The sequence below is a fragment of the Eubalaena glacialis genome, chromosome 4 (genome assembly GCF_028564815.1).
Source record: "Eubalaena glacialis isolate mEubGla1 chromosome 4, mEubGla1.1.hap2.+ XY, whole genome shotgun sequence".
NCBI classification, from domain to species: Eukaryota; Metazoa; Chordata; class Mammalia; order Artiodactyla; family Balaenidae; genus Eubalaena; species Eubalaena glacialis.
Genome location: NC_083719.1, coordinates 117,541,142 through 117,560,718, shown reverse-complemented (window position 1 = coordinate 117,560,718; position 19,577 = coordinate 117,541,142). Strand labels below are relative to the sequence as shown.

Here is a 19,577-nt window from a genome sequence, read left to right as displayed (position 1 = left end):
CCTGACAGAAGCCACCCACACCCCGCCTTGGGCCAAGGAAGACACCGGGTTTGCCTGGGGTAGGGGTGCGGAGACGAGCTCACTTCTTGCCCAGCTGCCGGGCAACATCGCAACGCTGGAAGCCCTCCAGGTGGTAGAGGCGGCGTGCCAGCCGGCGGGCAGCTTCACTGACGCCCTGGCCCCCGTTGGCCAGTGGGTCTGCGCTGCCAGCCTCCAGCCCCTCCGAGCTGCTCAGCTCTGAGTCTGAGTCCGACAGGCCGTCCTTCAGGCTGGGGTCGCTGCAGAGGGAAGGTGGGGTTGGGGAGGAGGGGGTCAGAAGCCCTGGCTGGGGGCTGGAAGGCCTCCCCAGGCCTCTGAAAATCCAGGGACCAGACCAGGGAAAGAAGCTCCACTGCATCGGGACAGAATCAAGTCAGACTTTTAGAAAAGCCCTCAGAGGACATCATTAGATGATCAGCTCCCTGACCCCACCTTGGCTAGAAAGGCCTGGAAGGGCAGAATGGAACCTCAGGCTGGGGGTGCAGAGGGTGGGCACAATGACCTTGCAGAGGGCTGTTCACTCCAGACCCCCGGATGTCCTAACTTGCTTTGCCTCCTCTGGGTCTCAGTTTCCCCATCTGCTCAATGGTTCTCTCGGCTCCCAGCCTGGGCCCTGCCTCACCTGGCCGAGTTCAGCAACTTGTCCATGCCTTCCTCCTCGTCTTCCTCGTCCCCACCTGGGCCCGGGGGTCCATCTTCATGGAAGCCATTGGGCACGGCCGTGAGAGACAGGCGGCTCAGGACATTCTCGGAGCGGCTGCCGGAGATGGAGCGCCGCAGGGGGCTGCCCAGCTCCCCATCACCGCCAGCTGCTCCCATGTCCCCCTCAGACCCCATGTCCCCAGTGCCCAAGCCAGCCCCTGGCTCAGGGCTATCCCGGGCCCGCTGCTGGATGAGGGGCGTGAGGGGGGCCTCGAAGCTGACGCAGCTGTCGCTCTCATCCGTGAGGCTCAGCACATCGAGGGAGTCCAGGCTGCTGTACTGTGTGCTCCGCAGCAGCTCCGACTCCACAATCTTCTCAAATGTGGCGCTGAAGCCATCCCGCACATCTGGTTCTCCTGGCCTGTGGGATGCGAGGACCAGTCACCATCCTGCCAGGTGTCCCCCTTACAGGTGCTAGGATGGCACCAATCCATGTCTGGGAGCTCCCTGGGGGCAGGGAGTGGGCATGGATCGTGTCCTGTTTGTTCTTTCAGCCAACCCTTGCTGAGCACTAGGTGCCAGATGCTGGACTGGGTACCGGGGCACAGCAGTGAAAGGACAGGCGTGGTCCAGCCCCCCCACCCACCGTGCCTGGCCCACAGTGGGCATCACTGAGCTAAATGAATGAATGTGAGACTCTCCCCCAGCCTGGCCTGGGAAGGGGCTGGGGGGCTGCTTCCTCCAGGCTCCCCATCACAGCTAGTGTCACAAAGGGTCATAATTTTGCTGTCCCCACAACCTGGGTGGTTCTTAGCCTGGCTGCCACATTCCAGCTCTCAGGCCTTGCCTTAACGTCACCTCCTCAGAGAGACTGAGGGAGGCAGGCCCACACCACCCAACACACTGGCCCCTCAGTAGTGTCCATCCTCAGGGTATGTCTTCATTTCCTCCCAGCCCCTCTCAGCATGTAGTATTCTGTTTGTTCCCCTGTTTACACCTGTTTCCCCCCACCCACACACAAGGCCAGGGAGCACCCAGCACACAGTAGGTCCTCTAAACCCTGCTGAGTGGTGCACTGGGTGAATGGACAGATGCCTATCAGCCCCACGGCCCACTACACTGCCTAAGCCCTTGCAGAGCCCTGTGCTGCCCCCGAAAGAGGGCTTTGCACCAGCGGTTCCCTCTGCCCAGAGTGCTCTTTCCTCAAGCTGAAGCCTTCCTTTCGCATCCCTTTCTCAACCTGACTGCTCTATTTATAACTAGGACCTGCCCCCAAACACCCCAGCCCCTTTTTCTTGCTTTATATTTTCCAAGGCACTTGTCCCCTTCCGACATACTATGTAATTATCTATTATTTTTATGATATATTATCTGTCTCCTCACTAGACCATAAGCTCCATGAAAGTAGGAATTTTTGTATATTCTGTTCACTGATGTAGCCCCAGCACCTAAAATCGAGCATCACACATAGATGAACTGAGGCCTCTTATCCACTGGGGAGATGCACAAGTAAGCAGGGAAAACAGGCAAGGAAGAGGACTAAAAGAGATAAAAATAGAGACAGAGAGAAGAAGAGAAATAAGAGAGAGATAAGAAAGAAACAGAGAAAAGAGATACAGAGAGCATGAAAAACAAAGACAGAGAGACAGAATAAGATAGAAAGAAAGTAACAGAGATAAAGAGAGACAAAGAGAGAGAGAGAGAAACATAGAGACAGCAAAAGCAAGAGACACAGAAAAAGAAAGAAGCTGGCTGAGCCCAGCCCATTTCAGATAAACCAAGGCCCACCATTTACAAAGAAGCACACCCCTGGTAACCTTGAGGATCTGGCTATGCCCTGCTTGGCCCCTAGTCCCTGGGGCTTAGCAGAGACTGAGCCATATTTGGAGGACTGGGAAGTGCCCCACCCCCTCAAACCCCTCCTTGGACCCCCCCAGTGCCTAAGTTTGATCCCTGAGTGCTTCCTGGAGAAATACTGACCTGAGAGAGAAAAGCTGAGGCCACAGCCATCGGCCACCCCTGTCCCACCAGGAGTTGAGACGGCAGCCTCATTTGGAGAAGGAAGTGGGGAAAGGGCAGAAACCGAAAAGGCGGTAGGATGCCCAGCAGGGGGCTGGGATGGAAGTTGCCTTTACTGACCTCCAGGAGGAGGGGAGGGAAGAGAAGGGCCACTGCCCTGGCTGCCAGAGCAGACACCCAAAATCTGCCCAGCAGCTCTCTCTGCCAGGCCCATGCTGGGTCCTGGAACAACAAGACAGAGTCCTGCCCTTGGGGGCTCTCATCTCGTGTCAGAGCCAAGAACGGTCCCCATATCTACCACCCTCTCATGCACCTGAGCAAACCTGAGGGGTAGTTTTGACAGGGGCTTAAAGACCATCAGCTTAATCTCCAAACTTCCATCTGCCTCCACCTTCAGCCATCCTCCAAAATTATACCAACCTAAATACAAACAGCGTGCTCCAAGAAGCCCCAGCCTCCTGCCCGCCCCCACAGGCCCCGCCCCCCGTAGGCCCTGCCCGGATGGAAACCCTCTCTTGGCACACCCGGCACACACTCGCGTCTGACCCCACGTACTCACATTCCTGCCCTTGGAGACCTAGGCACACTCAGCCCCACACATCCACGTGCAGACCCAAACGTGCAACTCAAATGCACAGGCCAGGCACACTGACATGCTCACACATCCCCGTGCACACACCAGTACACACACACATGCATGCCCCACAAACACATGCTCGCACACCTCCTACACCCTTGTCTGCCTGGGCCAGTGCCTGCAGCGGTACACAGTAAGCTTTCTATATGCTTTCTTTTCTCAGCCCACACTGGGGGTTTCTAGACATTCCCCTGCCCCATCCTCGCCTCCTTGTCCAACTGGCACCTCTAAGACGCCGGGCCTCTCCACCTCCAGCTGAGGATAATAGAAATGGGGCTGTAACTCCAGGAAGTAGGACTTACTCCAATAAGTAGGAGTTCCTGGTCGAACTCCCAGATGGCACTCAGGGAGGAGTAGCTGACAAAGATTAATCCACATAAGCCTACTCTCTTGAGGTCAGTTGCAGAATTGGGACATTCTCATCTCCAGGAAGCAGAGGGATAGGCCAGATGACCTCCCACATCAAGGCATTTTGGAACTCTGATGTCCAGCCTGGGATGGAGGGAGTGTGGCCCTCCAACCCCGCATAGAAACAGCCCACGGTGGAAGGGGAGGCGGGGGAGGGATGGATTGGGAGTTTGGGATTAGCAGATGCAAACTATTATATACAGAATGGATAAACAACAAGGTCCTATTGTATAGCACAGGGAACTATATTCAATATCCTGTAATAAACCACAATGGAAAAGAAAAAATTTTTTTAAAAAGAAACAGCCCATGGTGAATAGGGGGGCTGAGGGGGGGTGGCACAACAGGACTGCTGGCCTTTGAAATCTCTCTTATGGCCCTATCCTCCCAAAACAGGGACATAAAATTCCCATTTCATGTATGAGGAAAAACAAGAACCAGAAAGGCTAAGTGGCTAGGCCCAGGCCATGCAGCATTGGAGCAAATGTGGTGAGCCCCCCATCCCGAGACACCCACTTACCCCAGTGGAGGATCCTCAGCGTCTGGACAGAGGCTCCTGGAGGCATCGTCCCCCTCCGCCAGCACACCAGCCCTCCAGGGCCTGGACTCTGTAGAGTCTTCCAGAATGTTTGAGTCTGGCCCCAGGGCTAGGCCGTTGGTGAGGGAGAGGCCAAGGCTGAGGCCGTGGAGGGCCATGTCCAGGCCCTTTGTATGCCCCTCAGTGTCCACCAGGGTGCCCCTCATCTCATGCCCTGGGCTGGTGTGGCTACTGTTCAGGTCCTCACTGGATGCCATTCCATTCTGGACCCCAGGCTCCTCCTCAGGCTCCAGGCTGGGGTCGCAGGTGGCACCATCTTCCCCAGGCAGTGCAGATAGAAGCTTATCCTCATCCATGGCAGCCACTGCTTCTACCCCGTGCTGGCTGCTTTTGTGACCCAACTTGACCTGGCAGTGGATGGAGAGAGAAAGGGGTGGATCAGAAAGAGCAGTGCTGGGGGCCCAGAGCCCAGCAGAACCAGCATCAGGCAGCCTGCCTGAGGACAGAGCATGGCCCAGATGATCTTCTCAGGACCTCTCAGCTGGAGTCTGGGTTCAGGCTGTGGCCTCCTCACTGCCTTGCTCAAGCCAGCCCCACTCACCTCTCCCCAGACCCCCAGCCACTGGTATGTCCCAGTCCTACCTTCCCTGTTAACTCTTATATATCTCTGTTGTGCCCTTCAGAATTCATCAAAACCCTCTGAGGAAGATCCAGTTTGGCAGGTACTAGGGAAGGGTCCAGGACTCCTCCAAGGCCACTTCCTCTCCCGCTGGAGAGTGAAGGGAACAAAACCCCAGGCCTACAGCAGCCAGCCACCTTGCCTCTTTCCATGTTCCCTTGCCCTGGCTCCAGGAGCGAGACAAGTGGTGACTGAAAAGATCTGGACTGGGGGCTGCCTTTAGAGGGAGAGTTAAGAAGGGAGGCAAGGAAGTCAACAGAAGTGCAGCTTTATTAACAGAGGCCACCCCAGAGAAGCCAAAGTGAGGCCCCGAGGAGGCGCTGTCCAGGGTGCTGAGTGGGGCGGCGCTACCCGGGAGACTGGCCGAGAGCGGGGCTTCCTCCACCGCTGAGCGCACAAAGCCCAGGCTGCGGGGGAGGAAGGAGGAGGGAGCCTGGGGTTCCCCTCCACACCCGGCCCCGGTCCCGGCGCTCACCCATCCTTGAGGAGGGACTCGTGAGGAGGCTGCCACGGGGCCCTCCAGGGGAGAGCACTGGAAGGGGAGCCCAACTCACCATGCGGCCTCGTGGGGTCCACGTTGGGACTCCTCACTATTCCACCCAGGCCAGCCCCCTGCCCTCTGCCCTGCCCGGGGTCTGTTTCTCCTCTGTAAAATGAGGAGACCCATTTTCCCTGCCGTCTCCACACACACACCCTTTTTTAAACGGATCAGAACAAGCTCAATTTCCCAGAAGCTTCCTGTCCAATCTCAGGAGGCTGGGCAGATGTGACAGGCTGTGCTCTGGCTCTCCCCTCAGCCCTCTCTGCCCCACCCTACCCCTAGTGGCCTCTGCCACCAAGGACACAGACCGGTCCCTCCAAAGAACTTCCTTCCTCCCCTCCTTGGACCTCAGCTTCCCCCAGTAACCCCAGTCTCCTCTGGAGAAAGGGTGCTGGGGGTTCACGAGAGGCTGGAGGAGGAGAGGCACGCAGGTACAGCAACAGGAATTTAAGTGAGGCCCATACTTCCCATACTCACCTGGTCATAAGTGTCACCTGAGGAACTTGTTAAAATACAGATAGGCGCTCCCTCAGGCCTCCTGAACCAGAATCTATAGGGAACGAGTATAGTAATCTGTTATTCTTATAATAAGGCAAGTTTGGGAAACACTGGGTTAGACTCCAGGAGAAACTTCCCACTTAGAGATGAGCCTGGAGAGGAAGGTGAGTCTACTTCTCTGGGGGCTTCTGGGCCCTTGGGGGGGCTCTACCACCACAGGACCACTTAAGATTCATGTACCCCTTGGTTTTCAAACATGGAGTGGAAGAGAGCAGGCGGGACCGATGGGGATCTGGGGCCCCAGCCCAGCCACCCTGACCGTCACCTCCTAGAGTTTTGAAGACTGTATGAGGATAAGATTTTACTCTAAAAAACAAAACAGGGCTTCCCTGGTGGCGCAGTGGTTGAGAATCTGCCTGCCAATGCAGGGGACACGGGTTTGAGCCCTGGTCTGGGAAGATCCCACATGCCGCGGAGCAACTAGGCCCGTGAGCCACAACTACTGAGCCTGCGCGTCTGGAGCCTGTGCTCCGCAACAAGAGAGGCCGCGACAGTGAGAGGCCCGCGCACCGCGATGAAGAGTGGCCCCCACTCGCCGCAACTAGAGAAAGCCCTCGCACAGAAACGAAGACCCAACACAGCCAATAAATAAATAAATTAATTAATTAATTAAAACTTAAAAAAAAAAAAAAAAAAAAAACTTGCACAGACTAAAAAAAAAATCTGAAAAGCTAGGCTCTAGAATATCTGGGCCCTGATCCTAGGACACTGGAGACCCCAAGGGGCTCGGCACTGAGTGAGGGATTCTTTCTGGTCTGCCCTAAATCCCTGCTGCTGCAGTTGCTATTTCAATCCGTTCCCTGGGGTTGTGTACTCAGAGCAAGGAGAACAGGAAGTAATCTCCTCAGCTGAGACTCCTTGGGGGTGAGGGGAGCATTTAGAAAGGAAAGAGGAGGGACAGTGGGGCCTTTGGGCCTGCTGCCTGAGTTCTAGTCCTCTGGCCTGCTTTCTAGCCCACAGGCCTGGGTGAGCACTGGATCTGTGGCACAGGGTTTCAACCTAATTCCACCAGGATTCCTCAAGCTCCCACACCCACACATGGATGCTTAGCCCCCCTTTGGCCAGGGCTCTGCCTGGGCTCCCAGTGAGGCCTGAGATTTGAGAGCATAAGCGGCTTCACCCGGTGCTCAGTCTACACCAGCCCCAAAGCCAGGGTTATGGACAAATCAAGGACCTCTTGGGAGGCCACTATGTCACCTCCAACTTCCAGCAGCTGCCTCAGGCTGGCTCTAGCCCTACCTGCCCTGCCATGTCCTCCTGCAGCTGAGAGCAAGATGGAGGTTCTGCCAACACCGGGCACGGGGCCGGGTCCTCAGCTTCTGGGGGTGGACAGACAAGGGGCACATTGAGCTCCACTCTGGGCAGGGGCCCAGAGTCCCTGCCTGGGCTAAAGGCCAGCTGAGCCCAGAAAGAGCTGAGCCAGGAACCCCCTCTCTTGCTGGGCCCAAGGGAGGGGTGCATGTAGGGGGTCTTCAGGGCAGAGGCGTGAAACAACGCCCCAAGTCCTCACTCTGAATCACCACGTGACCTGGGACTCATCATCGTCCCCTCTGGCCTTTGTGAACCCATCTGCAGAATGGGGGCATCACCTCTGCTCTCCTTCCCCAGGGCTGGTGGGAGAACTTAAGGTCATGAATGATGAGAGGGCTGAGATCCAAGGAAAAACAAACTCACTACAGAGGTCAAGGAGAAAGGCAGCTATGGCCCACTCTCTCCACTACCACATTTGACATACGGGGAGACTGCGGCACAGAACCAGGAAAGGCTTTGCCCCAGGTCACACAGTGAGTAGCTACCTCTAGACTCAGGAGTAGCCTCCCTCTGCACCTGGATGGGCTGGAAGTACAGGATGAGCCCCAGTTCCCAGACCCTCCCTCAAGATCACGGCTCAAATCCTCAACCAGAAGAGTCTACACAAAGCAGTGACCCTGCCCACTTCCAGCCCTGCCGGCAAGAGCAGGGGAGGGGGTACAGCTGGGCCACAGGGCACTCATGAGAAGGAGATGCCTACAAATGACAGCCCAGCAGTGGCTAGATCCTCTGCATCCTCCCTCAGCCAGAACCAGGCCCCTCTCTAGGCAGAGGCTCCTGTGATTGCCCTTGGGATAACCTTGGGCATAGCAGCCTCTTTTTCAGCACCAACCAAAATGGGGTCCATGACGGTAATGGAACCCTGGCTGGGCCAGAGCTGAATGCCAAGCCAGCCACTTTCTGGGTCTCAGCTGTTCCTGCAACAACCCTATCCCCCTCCCCACTCTCCCATGGCAGCTGGAGTGAGTTGTGAAAACACAAATTATATCACACCCCTCCCTCACTGGCAACCCTCCATCAGCTCCCATCGCCAATCTGGCCTCCTCAGCATGGCCTAAAAAGGCTCTGCCTGAGCTGGTTCACTGCCCTTGGCCCATCCCCCACCCCAGCAGCCACACTGGCCTTCTTTCTGCTCCCTGAGCTCATTCCCACCTCAGGGCCTTTGCACCAGCTGTACCCTTGGCCTAGAATGCTCTTTCCCTAGATCTTTTTTTTTTTTCTTTTTTTATGGTTCTAGCCTGAACCAGTTTTTACTATGATGGTTTTATTCATTTATTTTTTTAAATTTTATTTATTTTTTATTTTTATTTTTGGTTGCATTGTGTCTTCGTTGCTGTGCACAGCTTTCTCTGGTTGCGGCGAGCAGGGGCTACTCTTCGTTGTGGTGCGCGGGCTTCTTATTGCAGTGGCTTCTCTTGTTGTGGAGCATGGGCTCTAGGCGTGTGGGCTTCAGTAGTTGTGGCATGTGGGCTCAGTAGTTGTGGCATGCAGGCTCAGTAGTTGTGGCATGCGAGCTCTAGAGCGCAGGCTCAGTAGTTGTGGCGCACGGGCTTAGTTGCTCCGCGGCATGTGGGATCTTCCCGTGTCCCCTGCATTGGCAGGCGGATTCTTAACCACTGCACCACCAGGGAAGCCCTCCCTAGATCTTTAAATGACTGCCTCTTCTGTCACTCAGGGTTCAACTCCAGTGCTGCCTCCTCAGAGAGGCCCTCTCTGACTACACAGCACTCTTCCACACTCCTTCACGGAGCAACATATCTGCTAAGCATCGTTTAGCAGATCTGAAACTCCCTTTTCTATTTGTTTCCTTATCTTCTGCCCATCCCCCTCACTAGGTGGTAAGTTCAGTGAGGGTGGGGACTATGTCATGTTCACTGCTGTCTCTCCCAGAGCCTAGCACAGTGCCTGGCAAACAGTGGACACTTTTTAAATATTTGGTGAATGATAACCTAGAGATTACCATCATCCCCATTGTAGGCAGAGGCTGAGAGAGGTTGAGGACCATGCTCAGGGTCACGAAGGTGGAAAGTGACAAGGCTGGTTTTTGCGTGGAACGACACGGGACTCTCATAGGGATAACCTCGTAAAGTGCCTTCCATGCTGGGATCCAAGCCAGGGACTGTGGGAAGCCCAAGGAAAGGGCTGGAGGGCCCAACATGTTCTATAAGACAGAGGGCAGATGCATGGGTGCAGGCGCCTGCGTGCACATCTGTGAGCAAACATACGGTACAGGCACTTGTGGGCACACACACACACATCCCACATATATTCAGACCCATAAACACACATGAAAGGAGCTGGACAGCTACACATGAGGTAGGCTCCTGAGGTGGTGAGGAGCCTACAGGCCTAGGGGCAACGTCCGGGGCATCTAGACCTACATCACTGGGCAGCTGGGTGATTGGTTGAAACCATTCTGCTCTGGGAGAAGCTGGGGCAGGGGAGGGACAACCCAGTGCTTCAGGCTAGGGAAGGTGCTGGGGAAGACAGGCACCCACACTGACCACAGCCACACCCATGGCATCAGGCAGCTGTGTGGGCTTGGGAGGAGATGGGGGAGTACAGGCCCACCTGGTAGAAATGGGGGCACAGGAGGCAGAGCTGGGATAGGGGACCCGTGGCACTGAGCACTACCCAGGACAGGCAAAATCTAAGAGCCTGTGTGATGTCCGAGAGTGCCTACAGCCCAGGCAGGGTACGTAGAGGGGATGGGGAGCAGAGAAAATCATTCTGGAATGTCAGTGTACAGGCAAAACTGAGACTACAGCTGTCCCAGGCAGCAGGGTTGGGAGCCAGGCACTCAGGTGTTGCCTCCAATGTGCTAGGGGAGCTTGGGCAAATGAAACCCTTCTCTGGCCTCATTCCCTGTGTACATCAGAGATTCCTAACCATTTCTAAGCCTTAGACCTCTTTGAGCATCTGATGGAACTCTGGATCTTGCTCCAGATAGACTCACACAGGTGCACAATATTTTGAGTATTTTTTGAGAGGCTCATGGACCCCTACAGCCCATCCATAGGAACTGGGCATGAACCCCAACCTGGACAATCCCCAAGGACCTTCCACCTCTGACATTGTACACTCGGAGTTCCATGAACGCTATTTGGGAAAAAAAAAAAAAAGCTGGAAAACTTTCATTCTCAGACCTATTCTCTGCCCCCTGGGAACCTACCTTGAACACCCCCATTGATTCCACTGCCCTTTCCCAAAATTTCTACTACACTAATTGACTCCCTAGCTCACCCAGATTTTAGCACATGGGCTGGGATCTTCACACACACACGAACACACAACTGTACCCACGTGGACAGTTAAATTAGACAATCAGCGAAAAGGGCTGGTGTGCTGTAAGTGCTCAGAACAGACCTTGGCCAGCTGTGCCCCACACCATTCATGGGGCCCAGGCTGGCCCAGACCTGTCCACTCCAGCCCTCCACAAGAACCTGCTGAGCCACTGACAGCACGAGCAACAGGGAGGTGACGGGAAGACCTCTCAGCGGGGCCCCTGGATCACACAGCCCACCATGCCCCCCCACAATCTCTGCCAGCCAACGAGTCTGGAGGTCAGGACCTTCCTGTCATCCCAGAGCTGTGAGCACACTCCGAGGCACAGATCAGCCTGGGCGTGTACCTCCTCCATGTCCCACCTGCCCGGGGCAGGGAGATGCCCCGGATAATATGGAGGGATGTCTATCCAGGAGCCTTGGGAACTGCCCTGCCTCCATTCCCCAAAGTGACCCTAATCCTTCTACCTACTTGGTCTTCTCAGCTTGGACCACCTAGTGCCTCAGATGGGACAGTCCAGGACAGTGGGTCAGCACCCTAACTGTGCAGTCAGAAAGACCTGGCTTCAAATCCCACAAGCTGTGTGACCTCAGGAAAGCTGCCTACCTCTCTGAGCCTCAGCACCCTCCTCAGCAAAATGGGGGCGATGGTGCTAACAGCATCTGCCCCGCAGGGCTGCAGGGAGGACAAAGGAGATGGCTTGGCTGCGATGCTCAGCTCAGAGTCAGGCACAAGTGCTCAGGGAAGGGTGCCGGCTACTGCTTTTCCAGAACCATCTCTCAGGTCTGCAGGGGAGGGAGCTGGCTGCCCACATTGGGGGCGGAATGCACAGTAGAGCAGCACAGGACACCCAGTGGGCCCCAGCAGACATTTGCCCCGGGCAGCCTGTCAGAGCAGGTTCTGAGGCAGCAGCTTCAGAGGCCCAGCCTGAGGGTGGAGGCAGGAGAAAGGCTCCTGTGGGGACCAGGAGGGTGGGCCAGAGAGGGTGCCCCACCCTTTCCTGAGGCAGGTGAGGACCCTACAGTCCTGGCCCCACTAACACTCCCACCCCAGACCAGGCTCCCTCCTAGCTTTCCATCTCAAGGCACAAGAGCCACACCAGGTGCAGGGCAAGGGCCAGGGGTCTGGGCCTCCCTTAAAAGGCTCCCATTCCCTTCAGGTGATGTTAATCTGGGATTAACCGGGAGTCCAGCACCAACCTGCTTTCTTCCTCTCAGCCTGGCCTTGGGTTGTGGGTGTCTGGAAGGCCTCCTTTCTCATGGTTGGGCAGGCAGAGGTTCCTGGGATTGGGTGTACATTTGCATCTTATCTGCATGTGCCCCGCAGCCTGCTGGGACTTTCAGGGGCCCCTGGGCCCAGCTCTGCAAAGGTCATTCTTTTACATCTCCCAGCTTACTTCACTCCCTGCCCCTCAGCCACTTGGCACCTTCATTTGCTTAGCATTTGCATACATCTGCATGCTGGTTTGGAGAGCCCTCAACACTGATGAAATTCACAGTGTCTGCTGTCAAACCCCAAATCATGTTTATAGCTGGTGACTCTACCCCCAGTCAACTTCCCTGCAGGGTGAGCCCTCAGTTATTTGGGACCACAAAGGACTACGCCGTTCTGGTTAAGTTGGCTGCTGCCTGTCTTCCTGAAACTTAGCTGGCACCTGGGACTCACTCTGCTTCTTGAGCCACATTTGAGCCATGAACCTGCAGATTGAGAGCTTAACCCCAAAAGCTACAATGAACTGACCAAGGGCAAGTCCTCCCAGCAAGTCCTGCCTTGGCTAAAAAGCCTGGGGAGGGGCAGGCTTCAGGGGCTCAAACTCTGAGCAGCCTCCCCCCAGTCTGGTTCAACAGCCAAGAGAGATGAACCAAGAAATTTCATCCTCCCTCCTCCCTGCCCAATTTTCATTTACCCCATACTCTCCAGATCCTCACATTCTCTGTCTACCCTGCCTCTTCCTCTCTGCCTCCTGCCCTGAGACCTTCCTCCCCACCCTCTCCCCAACCTCTTGATTATGTCACTCCACTTAACCCCTCCCTTGCTGAGTTCCCTCTTCCCCTCCCTCCCTCCTCTTACCCTGTCCTCTCCTGTCTCTGTTTTAGGGCTTCAGCACAGGGTCTGACAAAGGTTGTGGTCTCCTTGGGCCCGGTTGAAGGTGAGCAGCATGTGGTGCAAAGTGAGCAGGTGTGAAAGGGTCTGTACTGGGCCGTTCCACCATCGCCTCCCTGTCCCCATCTTTGAAACTGGCCCTCCTATTCAGCCATAGCCCACTGATGGGAGATCTGGGGGCTGGTAAAAGTCTCACCCCTTCATGGACTGTCCATGGGATAGGAGAGAAAGAGAGGAGTCAGGAATGACACCAGTATTTCGACCCTGAGCACCTAGAAGGATGGAGTTGCAATTCCTGAGATGGGGAAGACTGGGTGGAGCAAGTTTGGGAAGGAAGATCAGGAAGAAAGGAGCTCAGCTTTGGACAAGTTGAGTTTGAGGTGTCCAGTAGACATGGCAGTTGAGATGCTGAGTGGGCTTTTAGAGCTCAGGAGAGAAGTCAAAATTTGGGATATAAATTTGGGAGCTGGCAGCACATAGGTGGTGCGTAAAGCCATAGGACTGGATGAGATCGGCTCAGGAGTGAATGCAGATGAGGAAGAGCAGCCATACAAGGGCTGAGTCCTGAGCACTCCAATATTGTGAGCTGGGGGTCAGGGAGAAGGAGCACCCACGAGGTCAGAGGAAAACAGGACAATGGATGTCCTGGAGATCAAGGAATGTATTTCAAGGAAGAGGGAGAGATTGAAGGTGCCAAATGAGGCAGATGAGGACTGAGAATGGCTATTGGGTGTAGCAACATGGAGGTCATTGGTGACCTTGAGAAGAGCAGTCAGCGGACAAACCTTCTGGGGAGGTTTGCTGTAAAGAGGAGCACAGAGATGCAGTGGTAGCTGGCTGGAGAAAATGAGAGAGCCATCTTTTAAGACAGGAGAAACAATAACAAGATATCTGCTGAAAGGGACTTCTCTGGTGGCGCAGTGGTTAAGAACCCGCCTGCCAATGCAGGGGACACGGGTTTGATCCCTAGTCTGGGAAGATCCCACATGCCTCCGAGCCACTAAGCCCGTGCGCCACAACTACTGAGCCTGCACTCTAGAGCCCGCGAGCCACAACTGCTGAGCCTGCGCACCACGACTACTGAAGCCCGCGCAACTAAAGCCCATGCTCCACAACAAGAGAAGCCACCACCATGAGAAGCCCATGCACTGCAACGAAGAGTAGCCCCCGCTCACCGCAACTAGAGAAAGCCCACGCGCAGCAAGGAAGATCCCACGCAGCCAAAAATAAAATAAATAAATAAATTTATTACCAAAAAAAAAAAAGATATCTGCTGATGGAATGATCCACTGGGGGGGAGCCTATAATGCAGGAGGGGGCATTTGCTGGAACAGTGTGCCCTCCACCGCCCGCATTATAGGTTCCCCCTCTACTGCACAAGGGGACAGGATCTATTTGCACAAGTCGAGGGCTGGCCTAAACCAGGAGCAGGGACACTTCACCCGCAGCAACTGGGGAAGGCAGAGCAGTGGGTACAGATGTTAGTGGATGGGTGAACGTAGCACTGGGAGTCTGAGGAAGTTCTAACTGCTTCTGTTTTCTCAAACAAGTAGGAAGCAATGTCATCAGCTTTGAGGGAGGATTGCAGAAGAGGAGCTAGGGTTGAAGGCAGAACAGAAAGAGTGAAATAGTCATCACGTAGGGGGAGAGGGGATGGATTTAGGACCCATGTGGGACTGCGGGACAGCACTAAGGACACACCCGAAGTTCATGGTTTTGAACTAAAAGTGAGACCAGTCAGGGCAGTGGATTTTCTCAGCCCCATTCAGCTGCACAGAGGGAGCAGACCAGGCACTGCATTTAACCAGGGTTGGGGTTTTGCCAAGCAAGTATGAAGAAGTGAAATGAGGTAAGGGAGTTGGGGGTCTTCAAGGGAGAGATTATCCTGACTTTTATAGTGGCAGCTGCCTCTGAGCCGGCCCCTGCCCCCACTCAAAGTCCCTCCGCTGCTGGTACCTGAAAGCCCACCATCCGCTCCCTGCTGTGGGTTGTGTGTGGCCTTCCCTCTGCCCTCATTCCACCAAGACCTGGGGAAGTGAACTTCCCATACGCTGTTCCTTTGACCTGGAAAGTACCTCAGACCTCACACACTCAAATCAGCATTCTCCACATCCTCCCCAAGCCATCGCATGACAGCTCTCCCCACCACTAGTCGGATACCAGTGCTCATCATTCTGCCTCCTAATCTCTCCTTACTCCACCCCTTCTCTCCACCCCCCACCTGCCATACCCCAGTCCCAGCAGGGCCACCACACCAACTCCATTCCCCCTGTGCATTCCCTCTGTGCGCCGTACGCAGCAGCCTAGAATCCAGTGCACCAGCATCCTGTGCTGGACCATGTCACGGCCTCCTGACCGTCCCTTTCACCCCATTCGCCCCGCCAGTCCATGCCATCCTCCTCAGAGCGCCCTTCCCAGCACTCACATCTGCCTCATCGTTCCCCTCTTTAAAACCCTTCAGTAGGGGCTTCCCTGGTGGCGCAGTGGTTGAGAGTCTGCCTGCCAATGCAGGGAACACGGGTTCGAGCCCTGGTCTGGGAGGATCCCACATGCCGCGGAGCGGCTGGGCCCGTGAGCCAAAATTGCTGAGCCTGCGCGTCTGGAGCCTGTGCTCCACAACAGGAGAGGCCGCGGTAGTGAGAGGCCTGCGCACCGTGATGAAGAGTGGCCCCCGCTTGCCGCAACTGGAGAGGGCCCTCGCACAGAAACGAAGACCCAACACAGACATAAATAAATAAATAAATAAATAAAAATTAAAAAAAAAAAAAAAACCCTTCAGTAGCTCCCAGTGCCCTTGGGGAAAGGGCCAGCTGTCAGCCCACATTCTAGGCCAGCTGTGGTCCAGGCCCCACCCCCTTCCTTCCTGTCTTGCCCCCCACTCCCTCTCCTCCCCCCCCACCCTGTGCCCCTCACTGCTTTCTCGGGGCTTCTTCCCCACACTGACAGCACCTGCCCTGAGTTGTGGCTCATCCCATCCACACCCCTGAGGCTGTGAACTCCTTGCAGGCCCCATCAGTGTCTGCTTAATCACCTTTCTCTGGCGTATGTTCTGAAGGGGGGGGTTCAGTCAGTTTTGCTGACCTGGAGTGCGGGTGACCAGGTGGATGAAGCTTCTGGAGGTAGGGAAGAGGGAGGAACAGGGTTGAAACAAAGGGACTCCTTAGCCAAGTGACCTAACTTAGCACCACCTATTATAGCACAGGCTAATGACACGCGCCTGCTGATGGACACGACATCACCTATGGGATATTCTTGCCCAAAAATGTTTAACCCGACTCTACTCATGAGGAAGCAATAAGACAAACCCAGAATGTGGGGCATTCTACATGAACACTGACCAGGGCTCTTTAAAACTGACAATGTCATAAGAGACTTCAAAAAAAAAAAAGCAGAGAATTGTTCTAGATTAAAGGAGACTAAAGAGACATAACTAAATGCAATGTGTGATCCTTTATCAAAAAAAAAATTTTTTTAAGCTATAAAGAACATTACAGGGACAACTAGAGAGATTTCAATATGGATTACATGAGGTTAGATTGCATCATTAAATTTCTTGGGTATGATTAACAGTACAGTTATTATGTAGAAAAATGTCCTTGTCTCAGGAAATTCATGCTGAAGTATTTAGAGCTGAAGTGCTATGATGTCTGCAACTTACTTTCAGAAGTTTCAGAGAGAGAGAGAGAAAAACAAATGTGGGCAAAATGTCAACAGTTGGCAAATCTAGGTCTCTAGGTGAAGGGTATATAGGTGGGTGTTCATTGTTCGATCAGATGTGACAAGACAAAAAGTTAGGGGGGAGGGAAGGGAGTGGAGGGAGACACTCTAAAGAGGGGAGCTCAGGGCCCCTGATGGCGCAGGAGTCAGGAGAAGGCAGTCCTTACTGCAGCAGACGGCACGCTGGGCTGTGGGCCTGGCCAGGATGCCAGAGTCCTCCGGGGCCAAGTAGACACAGCCCTGGAGCGGCTCACCACCTAAACAGGGTCAGGCTTACCTGCAAGCAAACCAACTTAGGAGGACAGGGCCCTGCAGGAAACAGCCAGGTCCCAGGGAGACCAGCAGGGCAGCCCTCAGCCGGGACAGGACTGGCAGGAACAGGGGCCCTAACCCACCTCTGCCTGAACCGTAGCAAGGAGCTGGGTCTGGCCCAGGCCCACCCCCCCACCAAACACCCCTCAAGGGGTGACAGCCTGAGTGTATCCTCCCGTGTGAGGAGCCAGGCTAAATATGGAGCCCCAGACATAAGATGCCTCTCAAAACAGATTTTCCTGGAAAAGACCATCTGGCAAAGAATGTCTAGAGCATCATCTGTCGCGAGAGGCAGTGTTGTTCTCCTTCAGGCCAACGTCCGGAACGGGAATGCCTCGATCCCAGCTCTCTAGAAGATCCCAGCTTAGTGCCTCAGTTTTCCCCAAGTTCACTCTCTTGCTCCAGATGAAAAGGTGCTCAGTCCCACCTCCCTCCTAACTTGCACCTCCAAGGAAGAAGAGAATGAGATTGGGTACAAAAGTCCAAGCTTCAAGCAGTTCTGCCCGTGTGCAAATCCTGATTCTGCCACTTACCAACCAGGCGACTTTGAACAAGCAACTTTTCCCTGAGCCTCAGTATCCACAAAAAGGAAATAATGGGCATACCTCCCTCTAAAGGCTGGTCTGTGTAGGGGAGTACTTAGCACAGTGGCAGTGCACGATTCTGGAAGCTGGGCGAAGCAATGTCCCCCCACCCCTCTCTCAGTCCTGTCAAGAGCAGCAAGTCCTTTCCAAGTAACTTTGCTCCCCTGCGTCAGGAAACACTGCGGGTCAGGCCGGCTGGGGGAGTGCACACCCATAGCTGTCAGACCAGCAGCAGAAGGGAAGCCTCTCAGGCTGGCACAGGGCACTCCTGGGACTACAGGGTACAAGTCACCTAAGCATTGTTTCAGCCCCTGCAAAAGGCACCAGCAGGGGAGGCCTTCAAAGGTCATTCCAGTCAACCTTCTACCTTTAGTTGGGCCACCACCCACCTACTCATCCCAATGTGTGGGAATCCTCTGGTTCAGGCCACAACCTAGGGACCTGCCATGTTTCCACTAGGACCAAACTTTGCAGTAGCCTCATTCAAAAGCCACTGACTTTTACCATATGCTGGGGAAAAGGGGCTCTTGAGAGGGAAGGTGGGTATGATGTAAAAGAGGTAAGGTGGGTAAGGGAGGGCAGCTGGCCCATTTTGCTGATTCAGAGATCATAGGTCATAGAACTTGCAGCATCCCTGTGAGGTAGGGTTCCTAACCTCCCAAGGAAGGAGTGGAAAAATGACTATATCTGCCGGGTCCAGAGGTTGGACTTGGAGACGGTCCCAATGCCCCTTCCCCACTCTCCCTCGAGCTGCCTGAGTATCCCCCATTAAGCAGCTTTTGTTTCCAGGGTCTGGAAGAAGGAGCTGGAGAACCCAGGAAAGTCCAAATGCCTCTCCCCAAACCCAGGCTGCCCATCTGTCCTGGCTAAACCCTGAGCCCTCTCCCTGCTCCCCATTCACCCACCCATCAAGTTCAGCCTGGCTTATCCTGAGCCTTCCAGGAATTCTCAGACCCACTTCCATTGTGGCTGGTGCCCCCAGTTCTCTCCCAGGGCACCCCAAGATGGCCCTAAGGTTAAGGGATGGGCTGAGGCAGTGGCTCCCTGGGCCTGTGAAGAGACAATGCCCCCAGTTCTGACTCAGGGAGTCCCCAGGTCCTCCAGGGACAGCAAGAGTTGGAATACCTCCTCCTAGGAGGGGGGCCAGCTGAGCAGGTGGTCCCCACATCTGGACACCCTGCCCGACCCCAGCCCTAGCAGTAACTACAAGGATCCCTCCCTCCCTGTGGCTGCCACAGCCATTATGTGCCTCCTGGCCTTGCCTGATGCCTGCCACGCCCCCATGCAAGCCCTGCTCCAGCGGCAGAGCTCAGAGCCGCTGAGGCCTGGCCGCTAAGCCAGGCTGTCAAAGTTGGGAAACTGGAAACAGAAATAAATCTTCAAAGCTGCTCCGTGGTAAAGGTGGTGGCCAGCAGGCCTGGTACCCAACACCCCAGGTCCCTGGCCACCAAGCTCCCACTGGCACCCCATCAACGTACACATATACACTCAGATTAGACAAACGGCGGGGGGTGGGGGGTGGGGGGGTGGAGATCAGGAGACAACTGGGCTGCCGGCCCTAACCCTCCCTGCAGGCTAGCCTGGGGCTCTCTAGCGGTGCCCTCTCTCCCTGGCCCAGACTCTGCCATCCCGGGCTTCCTCTTTCGGCCCCATCTCCATGACAACCGTATCCTTCAGATGCTCCAGCCGCCACGGAATTGATCTCGAAATGTAGCTTTGTTAGCAGACCCGGGCGGGCACGGAGGGCGGAGGGCGGCGCTGCCACCCAGCATGCTCCCCCCAACCCCAGCAGCCCCTCCCGGCCCCCAGCCCAGCTTCGGGAGGGGCGGGGTCCCGGAGCACGCTGACCCTGGGGACAAGGTGTTCCCGCACGGCCCGACTCACCGCTCCTGCTCCCAGTCGCTGGGTCCAGCCTCTCACGGTGGGGCCATGAGGAGGCCCCCGCTGGACTGACCGTCCCACTCCGCCACCGCCTGTCGGGGCTCCCGCGCTCGCTGCTATCCCTTCAGGTGTCGGAGCGCGGCTGTGGAGAAGCAGAGCAGAGGTGGGGGGGACGGACGGCAGGAGGGAGGGAAGGAAGTAGAGGAGGGAGGGAGGAGCGGGAAGGGCGGGGAAGGGCGGGGGGACTGCGGGCGGGGGGCGGGGGGAATGGAGCCGGGAGGCGACAGCGGCCACGCAGTCCGCCCGCCCGCCTGCCCACCTGC

The 19,577-nt window shown here is 55.6% G+C and overlaps 1 protein-coding gene across 1 annotated transcript in view; it reads right to left on the bottom strand.

Annotated features, from left to right (window-relative positions):
* PSD2 (pleckstrin and Sec7 domain containing 2) overlaps window positions 1–19,265 on the bottom strand; it is a 47,664-nt gene extending 28,399 nt beyond the window's left edge. Inside the window, exons 1-4 of the mRNA XM_061188240.1 lie at window positions 19,258–19,265; window positions 4,266–4,690; window positions 662–1,102; window positions 84–278 (exon numbers count right to left, since the gene is read on the bottom strand). Of these exons, the coding sequence (XP_061044223.1) occupies window positions 84–278; window positions 662–1,102; window positions 4,266–4,639 (1,010 nt within the window). The 5' untranslated portion in view covers window positions 4,640–4,690; window positions 19,258–19,265. The remainder of the gene's footprint in view (window positions 1–83; window positions 279–661; window positions 1,103–4,265; window positions 4,691–19,257) is intronic.
* Between the last annotated feature and the right edge of the window lie 312 nt (window positions 19,266–19,577).